At 46.0% G+C, this 15,610-nt stretch overlaps 1 protein-coding gene across 7 annotated transcripts in view; it reads left to right on the top strand.

The window, feature by feature from the left end:
* Positions 1–8,597, top strand: part of BBS9 (Bardet-Biedl syndrome 9) — a 283,053-nt gene extending 274,456 nt beyond the window's left edge. For 4 of the 7 annotated variants that reach the window (XM_084896844.1, XM_084896845.1, XM_084896848.1 and 1 more), the window contains exons 22-23: positions 7,813–7,926; positions 8,187–8,597. In XM_084896844.1, the coding sequence (XP_084752970.1) occupies positions 7,813–7,926; positions 8,187–8,218 (146 nt within the window). In that variant the 3' untranslated portion in view covers positions 8,219–8,597. The remainder of the gene's footprint in view (positions 1–7,812; positions 7,927–8,186) is intronic. The other 3 variants (XM_084896846.1, XM_084896850.1, XM_084896849.1) reach the window with 2 other exon arrangements.
* Positions 8,598–15,610: the final 7,013 nt, after the last annotated feature.

The following is a 15,610-nucleotide window of genomic DNA, read 5'->3' on the forward strand; positions in this document are numbered from 1 at the left end:
TATGGGCACAGTGTTTTGCCAGGCCAGCAGCCCATTAATGTGTTCCTTGACGAACACGTAATTCATTTTCCCGGAGGTCAGACAGCCACAACTTTTGTTCCATGTTCTCAGCAGTCACCATTCTCCTCTTCTCCCGCTTAGGGGAAGGGATTTTAACAATACCAGGCTAAGATGGTGATGGTCATACTAGTCATGCATATTGTTCTTACATCACTTACCGTGAGACAGGCGCTATTCTGAAGGCTTTACATAAATGAACCCACTTCATCTTTATAATTGCCCGGTGAGCTAGGTACAATTATTATTCACACTCTACAAACAAGTAAATTGAGATAGAGAAAGATGAAGTGATTAGTTTAACAAAACGACTAATAATGGTGGGGCTTGGGTTAAATTCTGACAGCAGCTCCCCTGCCCACTTTCGAAGCCATTGGAGAGGGTTCAGAGGAAGATGCTCACTAGAGATATTTCATTGCACATCGTACATGGATCTGCCAGCGTGGACGAGCTGAGTTCTGTGAGAAACAAGACAATGCAGGGGCTGGTTGGGCGGTTCCCAGGTCCTCTGGCCTGCACTTCAGTCCTGCCGTGATGTGGTGGGACACTCGTAAGAGATCCCTTTTCTAAGGATTGTATTTCATGAACTCATTTTTACATCAGCAAATATGTATTAAGCGCCTACTCTTTGTATAAGAAAAAAAATTAACTGCTTCCCTTTATGTGTTTATTTTGCTGTGGGAAGCTTGTTTGTTTATCACCAGGCTGTAGAACCATCTGGAAACTAAATTAGAAAGGACTGTATATGTGACCATAATACTTCACTGTTTTTAAGGGGTCCTTAAAATCTCTGTATCATTAGAGATGAGGCCTGAGCTAAATGACTCTTTGTTGAGCATTAATTCTTAAGAGCACTGGCCAACGGTTGCCACCGAATCCCTCACTAATAATCCCTTCCTTTTCCAGGAGGACTTGCCAACACCCATAAAGTCCTCGCGGGGAGAATTAAAGTCATATAAAAATAATTGGCGCTTGCTTCCTTCAGGCATACATTTAATGCACTGCTCTGTTCCCCCGCGCCGCGGCTGCCTCCTATGTTTAGTAACACCAGGTCAGCAGACTTCCTCTCGAAGGTTCATCCGCTGGCCATTTCCGTTTCCCATGAGAAAGCAAACCCGCCACTGCTTCACCCTTTTATCCCAATGTTCCGTCCACTTGTGTCACGTCGCCCTGTGGGTGTGCGCCTCTCAGTAGTAATGGTGCTGCTGGTAAACCGAAAGCAACAAATGGGATTTTGTGTCTGATCATCGTCGTCGTCATCTGAGCCTTTTCAAGATTCCAGTTGGGACCTCAGAAGGGTGTGATCTGTGATATCAGGTTATCAACGATTTCATCTGAAAACGAATGGGCGTGATCTTTTGTGGGGGGTGGGGGGGAATTCTTATAATGCCCCGTTGACAGTTTTGGTTTTGGTGACTGGTCACCTGGAGACATCCCACCACTGGTCTGCTTACCATGTCCTCAGCTTCTACCCGAGTGTTTGTATAGGGTGTCCGGTATAAATGCATGCTATCTTCATGTGTGATTGGCTAGCTGTAATCGCTAACGCATGTTGGGGGTTAGTGCTGAAAAATAGCTGATGTTTATGGGGGGCTTACTCTTAGCCCGGCTCTGTGTTAGCTAATTTCACCGTCGCCTCCCATAAAGTCAGTGCTACATTTTCCCGCAGTCCAGAGGTAAGGAAACCAAGGCCCGGGTGTCTGTGACTTTGCTTAAGACACAGTGATACTCACCATGCCCTTCCCCTTTCAGGATGTCCCATGGTCAGTGGGCGAGTCTCTCCTCTTGTGCACATGTCCCTTTTCTGCCAAATGTGACATTAATTCATGTGCTATTTTCGAAATGTATCACATGCTCTCACTCATATACAAAATGTAATGTAAAGAACAACATACACTGACTGAACAAATCTAATCCAGAGACATAGAAACATGGAACAGACCGTCGAAAGTTATCATTCGACAATAGAAGAGTTGCTTTAAACCGAGTCCTGGGCATTTATTTAGGTTCCTCATCACACGTGAGACAAGATGCTAAAGGAGGCGCTCTCTGGGCCACTGGTTCTCTCCCCTCAACCTGGTCAGAACCAGTCCCCCAGCCGAGCTCATCACCACCACCTAGACACTGGCGTTGCTGAAGACAACACCGTTTGGTTAAGATGACGGCTTTCAGTTGGGTCGTGGAAAGACACCCAAGCTGAAGACATGCCACTGGGATCCCTGGGGAACTAAGCCATACATGCAGAAGGGATGCCACGGCGAACATGGCTCTCTTGCTGTGCGGTGTCTGATGGAGGAGAGTTCTCTGCTCCTACTATTTCGTTCTTTTAAAGAAATTATTATTGCAGAACCACTGGCTTCCTTTCTTTCTGAACTGTAGCTATAATGTTTTATTTGTACGTGTGCACTTTGGAGAGAGTTGATCTCTGAAGAGGGAGTTAGGAAAGTATGGGAATGGAAATGTCTTCAAATTGTCCCTTTCCAGCTGTACATTGGATCTGCTCAGGATCGAGAAGCAGAGTGGAACTTAAAAACCACACGAGCTTCTCTCTGAATCAGTCTGGGGAAGAGCTGGCTCAGAGGCAGTCCATCTTGCCTGTCGCTCCAGACACTGAGCGCCCAGCAAGGAAAGCACATATTACCTCTCCCCACTTCGCCCTTCCCACCAGGGCGGCTGCTACTGTCGTGTTTCTGTTTGGAGGACATCATGGCCTTGTTAGCATGTGGGGACTGTGATGGGAGGCTTGGACAAAACAGTGAGTAGGTGGTGTGTTGTTTTAAGTTCTACGTTTCTGTTCTTACAGGGGGTGTGTCTTTCCAGTGCTCCAGGTTAAGGACTGAGTGTTAGGAAAACAGATGTAACGCAAATAACAGGATAGTTCTCATTTCCTCCAGTGAGCCGGGCTCCGAGTTCCTGAGCGGTGGTCATTTCCCGGTGCCTTCTCTCCTTACCAAATGCAGCCGTGCGGACCCAGCGCCTCCCCTGAGGGCATTGTCTAGTAAGTGACCGCGTTCTGTGGCCCAGGCCACAGTCCACCTGCACGTGGCGGGGGTCACAGTGCGCCAGCGCTGCGCGGAGATCGCCCCTGCCAACAATTAATTGGGGAATTCGCTTTATGAAGCCTGTTTACAGACTGACATCTGGAGAAATTCCTGCCCTGGATCCATTCCAACCTGTTGGATTTATGGACTGTGCTTGGTTTTTGGTAAATAGGACTCTTTTCCTACATGGTACATTCTGTTTACACAATTTCCCATGGATGAAGGCAGCCACGTTTCTGTAGTTCTGAAGCCTCTGAACCAAGTGGACCTCAGTCCCAGGCGGTGGCCCAGTGAAAGAATACGCGGACACCCATCATTCCCCAAACACCTTTCTGCCAGGAGCACCCTCTCTCTTAAACCCAGACTCTCCGGCTGGAGCCCGTGCACCCCAGGGGACTCAGTATTCAGCCTTTATGGGGAGTTTAAAACTTGTTGAGACACATGCTAGACCTCTTAAAATATATTAGACTCCCTTTTATTCACACACTTGGTCTCTGCTGTGAGGTGTGAAATGGAAATATTTTCAAACATAGGTACATGCGTAGTCTTGAACATGTTTCACATTCTCGCCTTTGTGGGGGGATCAAAGCTTGCTATTAGGCAATGGAATTGAACTCCCTGACTTCTCACGGGGCCTCACATTGGACACTATCGCAGTGACCTTCACCCGCCCTTCCGTGGTTAAGCATTTAGTGTCTCTTGTTAGTGGACGAGCTGCTGTCAGGGTGGCCAGCATGGCATCTGCAAATACCGGAAGAAGGAAAGTCGTAGACTGGAATTAAAAAGAACGTAGGAACACTGTATCATACACTGGGAACCTGAGACTAGGCAGAAGGACATCTTTTTCTGTGTTGCTGAGTGTGGGGACTGTAAAGCTGCCCCAGAGGAAGGCCGGAATGCCTCCACATCACAACCGGGTAAAGGGTAGGGTGGAAGTGGAGATGAGGAAGATGTGGGCACGTGTCCTCCGGTTCCTCCTGGGGAGCAGCAGTGTGTCACGTGGTATCTACTTGACGTTCCCACGCTGGGGTAAGAACACCCTAATGCCGCGTCATGTTCTCAGGTTTCTATGTGCTTTGGTGGAGTCGATGCCTGTTGTCTTTATTAACAATATTGTCTGTGTGTTTTTCTGGAAAGCATCTGCTCAGTAAGCACCTTTGTAAACCCAATTTCACAGAAATGTTGGCTCTCCATATTGGCCCTTCAGGTTAGAACACACACACACACACACACACACACACACACGCACACACACTCATTAAAAACATTCCCACCAACACAGCTTCCCAAGTTCCGGTGTGTTCTCAGGGAAATGTTAGGTCCAAGTACAGGGTGGATTGGGTCTTTGGCCTAAAGTCCAGTTGGAAGAAAAGGTCAGTGGAGGTTTGATCTCCTGTAGACTTTTTGCTTTTTATCTCTTCTGCGTCCCTTGTGCATGTCCTTGCTGTGTTTTCTCCACCTTTCCTCCTAGCTCCACCTCCTAATCAGCTTCAATATGAGCTATTAACATATTGAGAAATGTTGGCATTTTTCAACCAGTTAACATATTTGTATACTTTACTATTTTATCATCTACACCTTCAGTAAGTCACCTCAAATATTTCACATAGACGTGTATCCACAGAAAATCGAATGTGTTGATGATGAATCACTTTCCTCCTCCTCTTCACCTTCCTTCTTCTCTCTTCTGCCCACTTCCCGTCCTGCCGCTCTTCCATTCTGCCAAATGCTTGGCTTTTTAGTTTATACCTCCTTGACCTAGAAAAGAAGTGTATTTTATTTATTTTTAAAAAATATTTTTATTGATTTAAGAGAGAGGAAGGAAAGTGGACAGAGAGAAACATCAATGAGAGAGAATCATCAATCAGCTGCCTCCTGCATACCCCACATGGGATCAAGCCTGCAATCTGGGCATGTGCCCTGACCAGGAATTAAACCATGACCTCCTGGATCATAGGTCAACACTCAACACTGAGCACCACTGGCTGAGCAAAAGTGTATTTTAAAAAACTAGAAAAATAAACAGAGTAGAGGAGAATTATCAGGAAAACTTTCATGTATGTTTGTATGCCTGTGTGCATATGTGTGCACACGTATAGAAAGAGAAAGAGAGAGAATAAGAATAAAACTTTTTCAAATAAATATATTTACAGGGAATTTTTTAACTACTCATAATCCCCAGGGAAGGTCTTCATATTTAAGACAGTGAAATATTCTTTTCAAAGCACCCATTCCCCACATGTCAGATGAATTAGAAACCTTTGAAATGAAATCTGAATGTTAACCTCAAAAAACACGTTATCCATCAAGTAAATGTGGATGAAAAGACAGATGTCACTGGTGTATATTTTGAGGTTTCCGCTGTTTCTAATTCTTAGTGGCAGTTCAGGCCCATGAACTGAAGATTCTTTGGTTGGCAAGTCAGAGCAAGGACTGCGGTCATTTGTGATTCTCAGTGTCTCCTTGTTCCATTCCTCTTAAAATATGAGTAAAAATGAAGAGAAGGCTTTTCCCTCCCTGAAGGAATGGAATATTCGTACCCATGCACCTCCTTGATTGCCAAGGCCACTGTGGCAAGAAAATAAGTCAGCAAAGTTCTAAGATACACCCAAAGAACAGCTCACCAGCCCTGTGGGTTTTCTATATCGCTGAAAGGAAGTACTAGTTAGTACAACCCAGCCCACGGAGATGTCTCTGGAAAGAGAGATGCTCGTGAGGAAGCTCCAATGGTTTGGGGCCCCGGAGATCCAGGAGCTCGCTCTGCGGCTTCAGGGGCCTCAGCTACCCCTCTGAGCCTCTGTTCTGCTCTCTTCTAGATGAAGGCGGTTAAACTAAGAGGGAAAGTTCTCTGATTCCATAGAAATGGTGTGGAAAGTGCTTCTGTGCCAAGAAAATAAGTAAAAGGCAGAGACAATCAAAAGTACCATGTGCCAAGCACTGTGCTAGGTGCCCACGGTCTCTTAAGCCTCTTTGAAATGCTCAATAAGACCCTCATTTTATAGTTACCAGGCAACTGGTAACCCTCCCTGGGTCCTAGAGCTAGACCCAGCCTGTCCACTGCCCAGAATCTGCCCTGGGTCCTCCAGCTGGGTGCAGCCTGTCCACTGCTGGAACTTCACAGTTCAGCCTCTCCCCGTTGTTGGCCTCCTTCCCCTGTAGTGGCCTCTCCACCCACTGCCCACTGGCTTCTACTTTTGATAGAGGAGAAGGAACACCTGGAGACACTACTAAGATAGCAGAGACCTAAGAATTTATGAAAAGAATTCTTAAAAATCTCCCCCCAGTCTAATCATGAGAAAAAACACCAGACAGATTTCAGCGGAAGGGCATTCGGCAGTACACCTGCCCATACTCAGAGCGGCCAGGCCATCAGAAACCGGGGAAGCACGGGACTCGGTCACAGCCCAGGCAACAAAGGTCTTGAGATACCAAATCTGTGGGGGCTTCATTTTCTCCCTAAACTGAGAATAACAACTATTTCGTGGTGTGGTTTGTAGGAAATAAATGAGAGAATGTGGGCAGAGTCTCCAGCATTGAGAAAGCACTTAATAATGATCATTATTGTTACCAGGATCTACAGGCTTGGGAAAGAGATTAAAAATAAGCCTGGTAAAACACCGATGGCTTTGTGAACCAACGTCACCCAATAAATTCTATGTAAAAAATACTCCTGGTTCTTCCGGATGGGCCAGCTCTGTGCCCTGATGGGTAATTCTAGCACTGATGCTGCTTTCACGTGTGTGGAAATACTTTCCTCCACATCCATTTCTTTTTCAGAGACGATGCAGAGGAATGAATGGTAAGGTGGGTTTTCTTCAGACCAGGGTCCTGCCACTTCCTCTCATTTGAATGTGGCTGACCCCCCATTTTGCCCCCGTCTTTCTTCATAAATCCCCTCACCTGTAAAGCTCAACTTGAGTGTGAGGCTTTGGGCTCAGCACGTGAAAAACCTCAGTGGAAAAAAATCACACTTCATTCCCAAGAAGGCTGGCCGTGGGAAACCTGTGCAGTCTACGGCACGTTGTCTGCATCCAGGAAACGATGGCAGATTGGTCACCCCGAGGGGCAGGCGTCACCAGGAAATTCTCCGAGTTTCCCGTGCAAGACTGCGGTGGGGAAGGGGAGGTGACTTACACCCAGGATGCTGCCAGCCCATCCCCCCTCACCTTGGAGCCACGTGGGATGGAAAGCTCCCACAATGCAGCGTGTGGCTTTGCTCTTGAAGTAGGAGGCATCTGTCTGCATCTGTCCTGGAGCGTGCTGGGTGTCAGGAATAGAATCAAATCCCAGAGACCGGCCTTCCTCTCCGTCCCAGGAAGGGTTCGTCCCCCGTGGTCAGTGGGCCTCCGATCGCGTAGCTTCTGACTCTGGTGTGGGAGGGAATGCCGCTGAAGCGCGTTATTGTGTGGCTGTCCCATCCACACCAGGTTTTGTCCTTTCTGACTTCGGAAAGGAAAGCTTACAGGCAACACCATCGCTGCTGTTGCTGAGTGATCGGTCGTCAGTATAATGTGTCTTTGGGGGCAATAACTCACTCCCAGTGTTTTCACCAAAGGAGACATATAATAAGATTATTCCTTTTGGTCTGCTCTTGAACACCGCCATCACATCATTTGTTACATGCTTGATGGGCACGCCTTTCTCAGCTACTCTTGCCATGTGAAGAGTCAGGTTTTCCGAGCCGGTTCTGAAAGCATCGTCTGTGTTTTCCAAGCAGGCGGCTGCGCTCCGATTCCAGAGTCAGACCTGGAGGAAAGGTCACCAGAACAGGACTCCACCGAACTGTTCAGCGGCCACAAGCACCCCTCCACGGAGCCGCCCGTGCCTGGTAAGAGAAGGGGTGGCCCTCACAAGCCCCAGGTCGGGGCCAACGGCACCTGCCAGTCTCGTTGTACCCCAGGGCGTTCCGCAGAGCTGCTCATTTCCTCCCGTCCTCCTCCTCTCCCTCCACTTTGGCACAGCCCGGTTTGATCATTGGTGTGTTTCTTTCAATATTCAGACCAAGCATGTCAAACTCGCGGCTGGCGGGCCAGATGCTTGACATGCTTGATTCAGACCTTCTCCTCTCTGTCACTCTCTTTTTTCTAGAAGTTGCACCCCTGCAAGGCGTCTCGGAGTAGTTCACGCAGAGGTGTCCGGTTGAGGGGAAGATGGCTTGCCCCAGGCCAATGCTGTGTGGACCTCGTGCCAAGCACAGACGTAGGGCCGGCCCAGGCGCTTCACCTAGCTCACCCGGCTGGACACGGCACCGTGTAGAGATGGGGCCGGGACTTTTATTTTGATGGGCAAGCCCCCTGGAACGTGTCCCACCCGGAGAGGACGCTGCGGCTTGGTCACCCGTGGGTTTGCAGCCACCGGAGACGGTGACCCGGCATCTTTCTGGGACAGACAGTATGATGCAGAGACCTAGATCCGAAATAATTTGATAACCGTTATTTTTCAGAATTCTTGTATAGTACATGTATCAAGGTTAATAAAACCTCTCATTGTCAAACACTATCTTGGATTTGGTTTTTGACCAGAGGCTTATCTGGTGACTTCTCTACGTAATTTCTTCTGAGGAAAGAAACGGAGAAGGAACGGAAAACTTTGCTACTCCACGGTAAGACCCAAGCAGGATTGTTTTCTGAATAAACCAAGAACTTTCATGGGATTGCCTCTCTTAGGCGAAAAGCAGAAGAAGGTAAGGCTTCTCCTGTTACATGTTAAAATGTTTTCAAGGAAGCACGTTCAAGAGCATCCTCTTCATTACCCCGATGGGTGATGCCTTTTAAAAACCCAGGGGGAAAGGGACTCCCACTTCACTACAGTTAAAATGTGAGGTTTTGACGTGTAAGAAGTAAAAGAGACTTGGCCCATGTCAAGCTAAAAGGAGAGTTGCAAGGCTGACTCACTGAAACCAAGTGTGGCTGCCGGTTTGGATGCCGCTCAGCAGCACCAGGGGGAATGGTCTGTGGTGTTTCTCTTTTCTCTCTTGAAACTGCCTTCTTTTTTGAGGATACGCAGCAGAATATGTAATATTTTTAATTGTCAAGTGTGCTAGTGGACAAGTTCTAGATCTTGGGCCAGAACCCAACCACTAGGTGACTATCACCCAGCCTGTGGGACCGGTGGGAGGTTTAAATGCTAGTAATTGAGCTGCATTCCATGTAAGTGGCCACAGCAATCAGTGTGTGTTCCATCTGCAACCTGTTTCCAGGAAAGAAGCTCACAGTGTCACCTGTAACCTCTCATTCCTACATGTCCGGCATCTCGCAAGAAAAGTAAGGTCATCTGAATATGGGGAACAGCTGGAACTGAGTCATTCTGTGTAAACCCCAAATCTAGAAACATGATTTTCTCGCTTAGGCCAGAGCCCTAATTAAGGCCAGACTTCAATCACTTCCATTTAGTGAACTGTAAGTCTGCCGTCTTCATGGGCTCCTCTCACGTTATCTTTCTGTGTTTAGATTAACTAATGTCTTATTTATTTGAGGGCAAAAATTAGGAAATCTTTGTAGGCCACTAGTCATAAGTAAGGAAACGGAAGCTTCTGTTTTACTAAGCCTCGTGGGATCAAATGAAGTCATTACTTATCCCTTAGGGAAAAGGATGGTGCATAATCTTCATCATTCACACTCAGCAGCTCACAAAAATGAAAAGAATCAAAGCAATTAACAAGTCATTCTGGAAGAAAACATTAAACATTCCCCAGACGTTAATGACACACGGGATGGATAGAGGACAAGAATTGGGACTTCTTTTCAACTTATCCCAAAGTGTCGATAAGAAATCTTAAAACACTCTCTCAATTTCCCTCTCTCTCTCTCTCTCTCTCTCTCTCTCTCTCTCTCTCTCTCCCTCCCTCCCTCCCTCCCTCCCTCCCTACCTTCCTTCCTCCCTCTCTCTCCATTCTCTGCTTCTGAAACCAATGCCATCTGGATCTGGTCCTCCCTCTCTATCCCAGTAGCAGTGATGTGCTCCCCCCGGCTGGAGTTTGCCAGGTCCTCTGATGCCCGGTTGCCTCTGTTCCTCATTTGAGCCCCTCCCAGCATCTGCATGTGTGTAATGGTCTCTCCCGTGGCAGTAGAACACACACTGATTGCTGTGGCCACTTGTCATCTTTCTTGCACCTTTGGCTGTGCAGGCTGTGGTGCTGGACCCACTGGACATACCCGTGCAAGAAAATGAATCTACACATAGGCCCACACCTCACAAAGGCTAGCTGAGAGGGGTCCAAAGGTCTAAATGCAAAACACAAAACCATAAACTCCCAGGAGATAAGCTAGGAGACCATCAAGGTAACCTTGAGCATGGCGATGGCTTTTTGGGTACAAAGCCAAAGTTGTGACCCATGAAAGAAAATGGCTAAGCTGGACTTTATTAAGATTGAAAACTTCTTTATGAAGGATACTGTCAAGAGAATGGGAGGACAAGACTCATATTTGTCTTTACAGATGGAGAACTTTTTTCCAAAACTTATGAACTCTTAAAACTAAATAATAATAAAAAGAACCTGATATTTAATATGGGCAAAAAACCTGAACAGACACTTGACCAAAGAAGATACGTTGATGGCAAATGAGCATATGGAAATATGCTCTGCGGCATATGTCATTAGGAAATTGTAAATTAAAACGAGAGACCATGATTGCCAAAACATTGACGTAACCAAGATGTTTTCCTGTAGGTTAATGGATAAATGCACTGTGGCACAGCTAGGCTAAGGGCATCACGTCAGTGCTAAAATAAAACATATGTTAGTTCCAAGGACAGAGGAAGAATTAAAAATATATAGTTGTAAACTTCTTACATCATACATAAAGTGATATAATGTTGGAAGGGAGGCTCTGATGTGTTTAAGATATATATATTGTAGTAAACCCAAGAGCAAACACCAAAAACAAAACAAACAAAAAAATCCCCCAAAACCCCAAAAAGGTATTAAAGGCAATATAGGACATAAAATAGGATACTAAGACATACTCAACTAATCCAAAAGGCAGGAAAAGGAACAATAAAGAATCAAAGAAAGTATTGAAAAAATAGCAAAATAGCAAGGTGGTAGATTTACACTCAACTCTATTGATGGTTATACATAGTGTGATATTTTTTTCAGGTTAAAAAAAAAAGCAAGATCTAACAAAGTACTACCTACGAGATACAAAATTTTAATATAAAAAAGACACATTTAGGATAAAGAGAAAAAGAGGAAAAAGATATACTATGAAAGTATTAATAAAATACTATGTTGGAAAGGCTATATTAATGTCAGACAAAATAGACTTCAAAACAAAGACTATTAGCAGAGATAAAGATGGCTATTTAATAATGGTAAAAGAACAATACATTAAGAAGAATAGCTTTCTTAAATGTGTATGCATCTACTAGTGGATCTCTAAAACCTGACAGAACTAAAAGAAAAACATAGACAGGCCTACCATTAGAATTTAGAGATTTAAACAATCCTCTCCCAGTAATGCACTGCAGAACAAACAGAAAATTAATAAAAATACAAGAGGCATGAGCAACCTCATCAACCTAATTAAGAACACATCTCACATTATTTTTAAGTGCCCATGGAATATTCACCTAGGTAGACCCTGTACTTGGCCATAAAATAAGTCTCAGTAAATTTAAAAGCATTGAACTCATTCAGAATATGTTCTCTGATGACAACAGAATTAAATAGAAATCAATATAAAAAGGTAATTGGAAAATTCTATATATTTAGATATTAAACAACATGCTTCTAAGTAACCCCTGGGTCAAGGAAGAAATCACAAGAGAACTTAGAAAACATTTTGAATTGAATGATAAAGAATATATCAGACTTTGTGGAATGAACCTAATGCAGTGCCTTGAGAGAGAATTACAGCTTTACATGTTTGCATTGAACAAAGAGAAATGTCTGAAATTCATGATCTAAATTTCTACTTTAGAAAAGTAAGAGGGATTTACCAGAGGAAGAAAATAGTAAGAATAGAAATCAATGAAATATAATAATAGAAAAAACAACAGACAAAGCCAAGGCTTTTCTTTTTTTAAAACATCAATAAAATGGATGATGACTGACCAAGAAAAAGGGAGAAGTCACAGATTGTCACTAAGAGGAATGAAAGAGAGGACTGACTCCAGATCCTACAAACGACAATGATGGCATCTGAGGAACAACCTCCTATGCCAATAAATGTACAACTGGAATGGATACGTCTTTGAAAATTACAACAAGCAACACAAGAAAAGTAGAAAGTTTGAATAACTCAGTATCTTAAAACAAAAAACAAAAAACTGAACTCATAATTTAAAATCCTCTCAGATGATGAATTCACTGGTGAGCCCTATCAAACATTTAATGAAGAAACAATAGCCATCATACACAGACTCTAAGAAAACAGGTGGAGGGAATCATTGCCAACTTGTTTTTCTGAAGCCAGTATTATCCTGATACCAAACTGGACAAAAATGCTATTTAAAAACAAACAAACAGGCAAACAAGAACAGAAAAAGGAGTAAGACATGGAGACCAATGTCCCTCATGAATAGAGATGCAGAGTCTTGACTAAGACATCGCCAACTGGAACCCAGCTGTTTTAAAGCAGATAGAGGCGCATGAGCAGTAGGCCATGTGAAATGTGAAATAGGCTGAACATTTAAAACTCAGTCAAGGTAATTCACCATGGTAACAGGACCCCGGAGAAAAACAACCTGAGCATCGCAGTAGGAGCATTTGATAAAATTCAATACCTGTTACTGGTTTAAAAATCTCAGCACCTGGGACTAGAAAGGAACCTTCCCAACACGACAGAAGGCATCTATGAAAAACCCACAGCTAACATGCCACGGGATGGTGAAAGACAAGTCTTTTCTTTAAAGATGGGATCAGGTGAGGGGTGTCTGCTCTCGCCTTTTCTACTTGACATTGTACGGGAGTCCTGTCCAGCACAGTAAGGCCAATAAAAGCACTTGGGAGATGGGGGTGGGGGGGTGGAGGCACAAAAATTGGAAAGGAATAAGTAAAACTTTTCATTCACAGACAATAAAATATTCAGAAAAAGCTACCAGGACATGTGCGTTTAACAGTGACGGGATACAAGATAAATGAAAGGAATCGGCAATACTGCTATGTGCTAGCAACATACAGTTGGAGAGAGCAATGGAAGGAAGTACTCAGAGCAGCAGTGAGGTGCCCAGAGTGTGTGAGTATGTAGTGGGGTGCCCACAGTGGTGAGCGTGCGTGGCAGGGTGCCCAGCGTGCGAGAGCATACAGGAGAGGGGCTCTCTACTCCTCCTGGGTGAAGGCGGGCTGGAGTCCAGAAAGACGCGTTGGTGGCTCAGGTTGACCTGAGCCATTGCTCTCAGCCACGTGCTGCCTGCGGGCATCCTACTGCACAGCGTCGGTGGTGTCCACCTCGTGGAACAAACGCTGGCCTCTGGGACTAAAGGGGCAAAAACCAGGAGGATGAGCGTCTCGTGGGGCCTAGGAGTTTGTTTCCGAAGCCGAAGAATGTCACTTCATATTCACCCCCAGGCGCTGGGGTAGGAAATGATTCCAGAAGTAGTAACCCTTGTGTTCTTGGTTATGTTTTCCTGCTCTGCACTCACTCGCTGGGAGACCTGCCAGGGGCTGCTCTTCCTGGCCCTCGGTCTGGGCATCGGAGGCAATGGCCCTCCCCCGCCGGGGCTGCCGGGCTGAGCTTCGGTAAGAGGCTTCCCCGGGGTGCTGGCTGCGCCCTCAGAGCGCAGAGGGTCCTATTTTGCTTCTTTTCCTTTCACGGATGTTAAAACAGTCTTCAATCTGGATCAGAAATGATCAACTCCAGCCTCTCAGGTGACTCGTCATGGTGCCATATCCTTATTGAATATTCAAATTACACGAAATTCTGTGAAGCCATGTGGCCAGCAGACTCTCCCTTAAATAAATATAATCTCTCTTACATTATCAGCAAATTACACTTCCACAATTACACTTGCTCCTGGGGTTACCTCTGAGTTTTTCTAAGACTCCCCTGCATTTTATTGCCGGGTAAATATTTAGAAGACTTGAAAAGGCTAATTTCAGATTGGAGCCTTCTCTGTTCCACAGTTTATATTTCCTTCTAGACAATTCCAATTCTCTTTTGTAAAACCTAGTGTGGTTCTCGCATTGATGCTATTTACTTTTTTTTTTTTTTTTTTTTTTGGTAATGTGCCACAGGTTCATAAAACTTTCCATTTAGAGTTTTGATGGGATTAGCTGCTTTTAATTACATCTGAAGAGTCCCTTGCCAAATAATGATGAAAACACACAGAAACGGAACGGTGGAGACATAAGCAAAGCAACACAGATCTATATGAAAACCGCTTCAAATCGTGAAACAAAAGTAAACCCATTTAATTTGTATGTATGTGGAGGATTTAATTCAAGTTGAAATAGAACAAAGGACACACCAGGTGAGAAAGGTAGACGAGAGAGCTTTAAAATGTGTGAGTTCAAATGCTGTGCTTTTTGTGGTTGTTGATTTTTAAAATTCAGAGCATCACAGATTCTCCTGGGGAAGTTTTTGGAGTGAAAACGGAAACGCTTATATAATTACGGTTCAGCAAAAATCGCGTTGACTGCCTGGTGAGCAGACTCAGTGGGATTTACTAAACCGGTGCTTCTGCCATGTCTGTGGGCTCTGTGCTCAGGTGTCTCCGCTGCCCCTGCTTCAGCACTAGGTCTCCCATGTGGCCCCTTTGCCAGAAGCTGCCTGCTCCCTCTTCTTTGGCAGCAGATCCCCCCGCTTTCATCATCAGATTTCACTTCCAGTCCTTGGTGGACCCCAGTACCTTTGTGAGTTTCTCTGGCTTCTCTCCCAGCTCCCCCACCCACCACAAGCACCCTCTCCTCTGGCCACCAGCTACTTCCTGGGCATAGGCCCCCATGCCTTCTGCACTCACGCACTCACTCATTCAGTTATTCAGTCTTCATCCCACAAGTGTGAGGTGCACTCTGCCTAGTGGCAGGGGTGCATGGGGAGCCAGAAAGAAACCCGGCCCTGCCCTCGGGGTTACAGGCAAGTGGAGAAGTGGAGGAACCAGGCTTCAGGGGAAGAACCTCTGGGAGGCTAGAGCGATGGCTCTGGTGGGTGATGCAGACACCTGGTGACAGACCCTGGTGACAGACCCTGTGAAACATGGGGACATGATCTGGTTGGAGAGTGGGATGCTGGGCAGAGCAGCAGGTACCGGCCAAGGCAGAGCACCAGGGCCCGGAGCAGGCGTGCCCAGGAGCTGCGGGTGAGGCCCGCAGGGAAGCAGGTGGGCGCGGCGGGCCCACAGTGAGGGAGGGGAGCAATACAGCCAGACTCCTCAAAGGGAGACAGACAGGCCCCGCTCCCCAGTGCCTCAGGATGCAGGGCTGTCCTGCCAGCCCTCCGACCAGAGGAAGACAGAGCCTCTCCTCCCACCGTCTTCATCGCTTGGGGCTCAGCCTGCGTGTCCATTCTGGGGGTCCGTTGGCGCCCCGCCCTCAGAAGGGCAGTGTCCGCCCTCTGCCACTGGGGCTGCGG

Source organism: Pipistrellus hanaki (genome assembly GCF_964339955.1).
Source record: "Pipistrellus hanaki genome assembly, chromosome: 10".
NCBI lineage: Eukaryota > Metazoa > Chordata > Mammalia > Chiroptera > Vespertilionidae > Pipistrellus > Pipistrellus hanaki.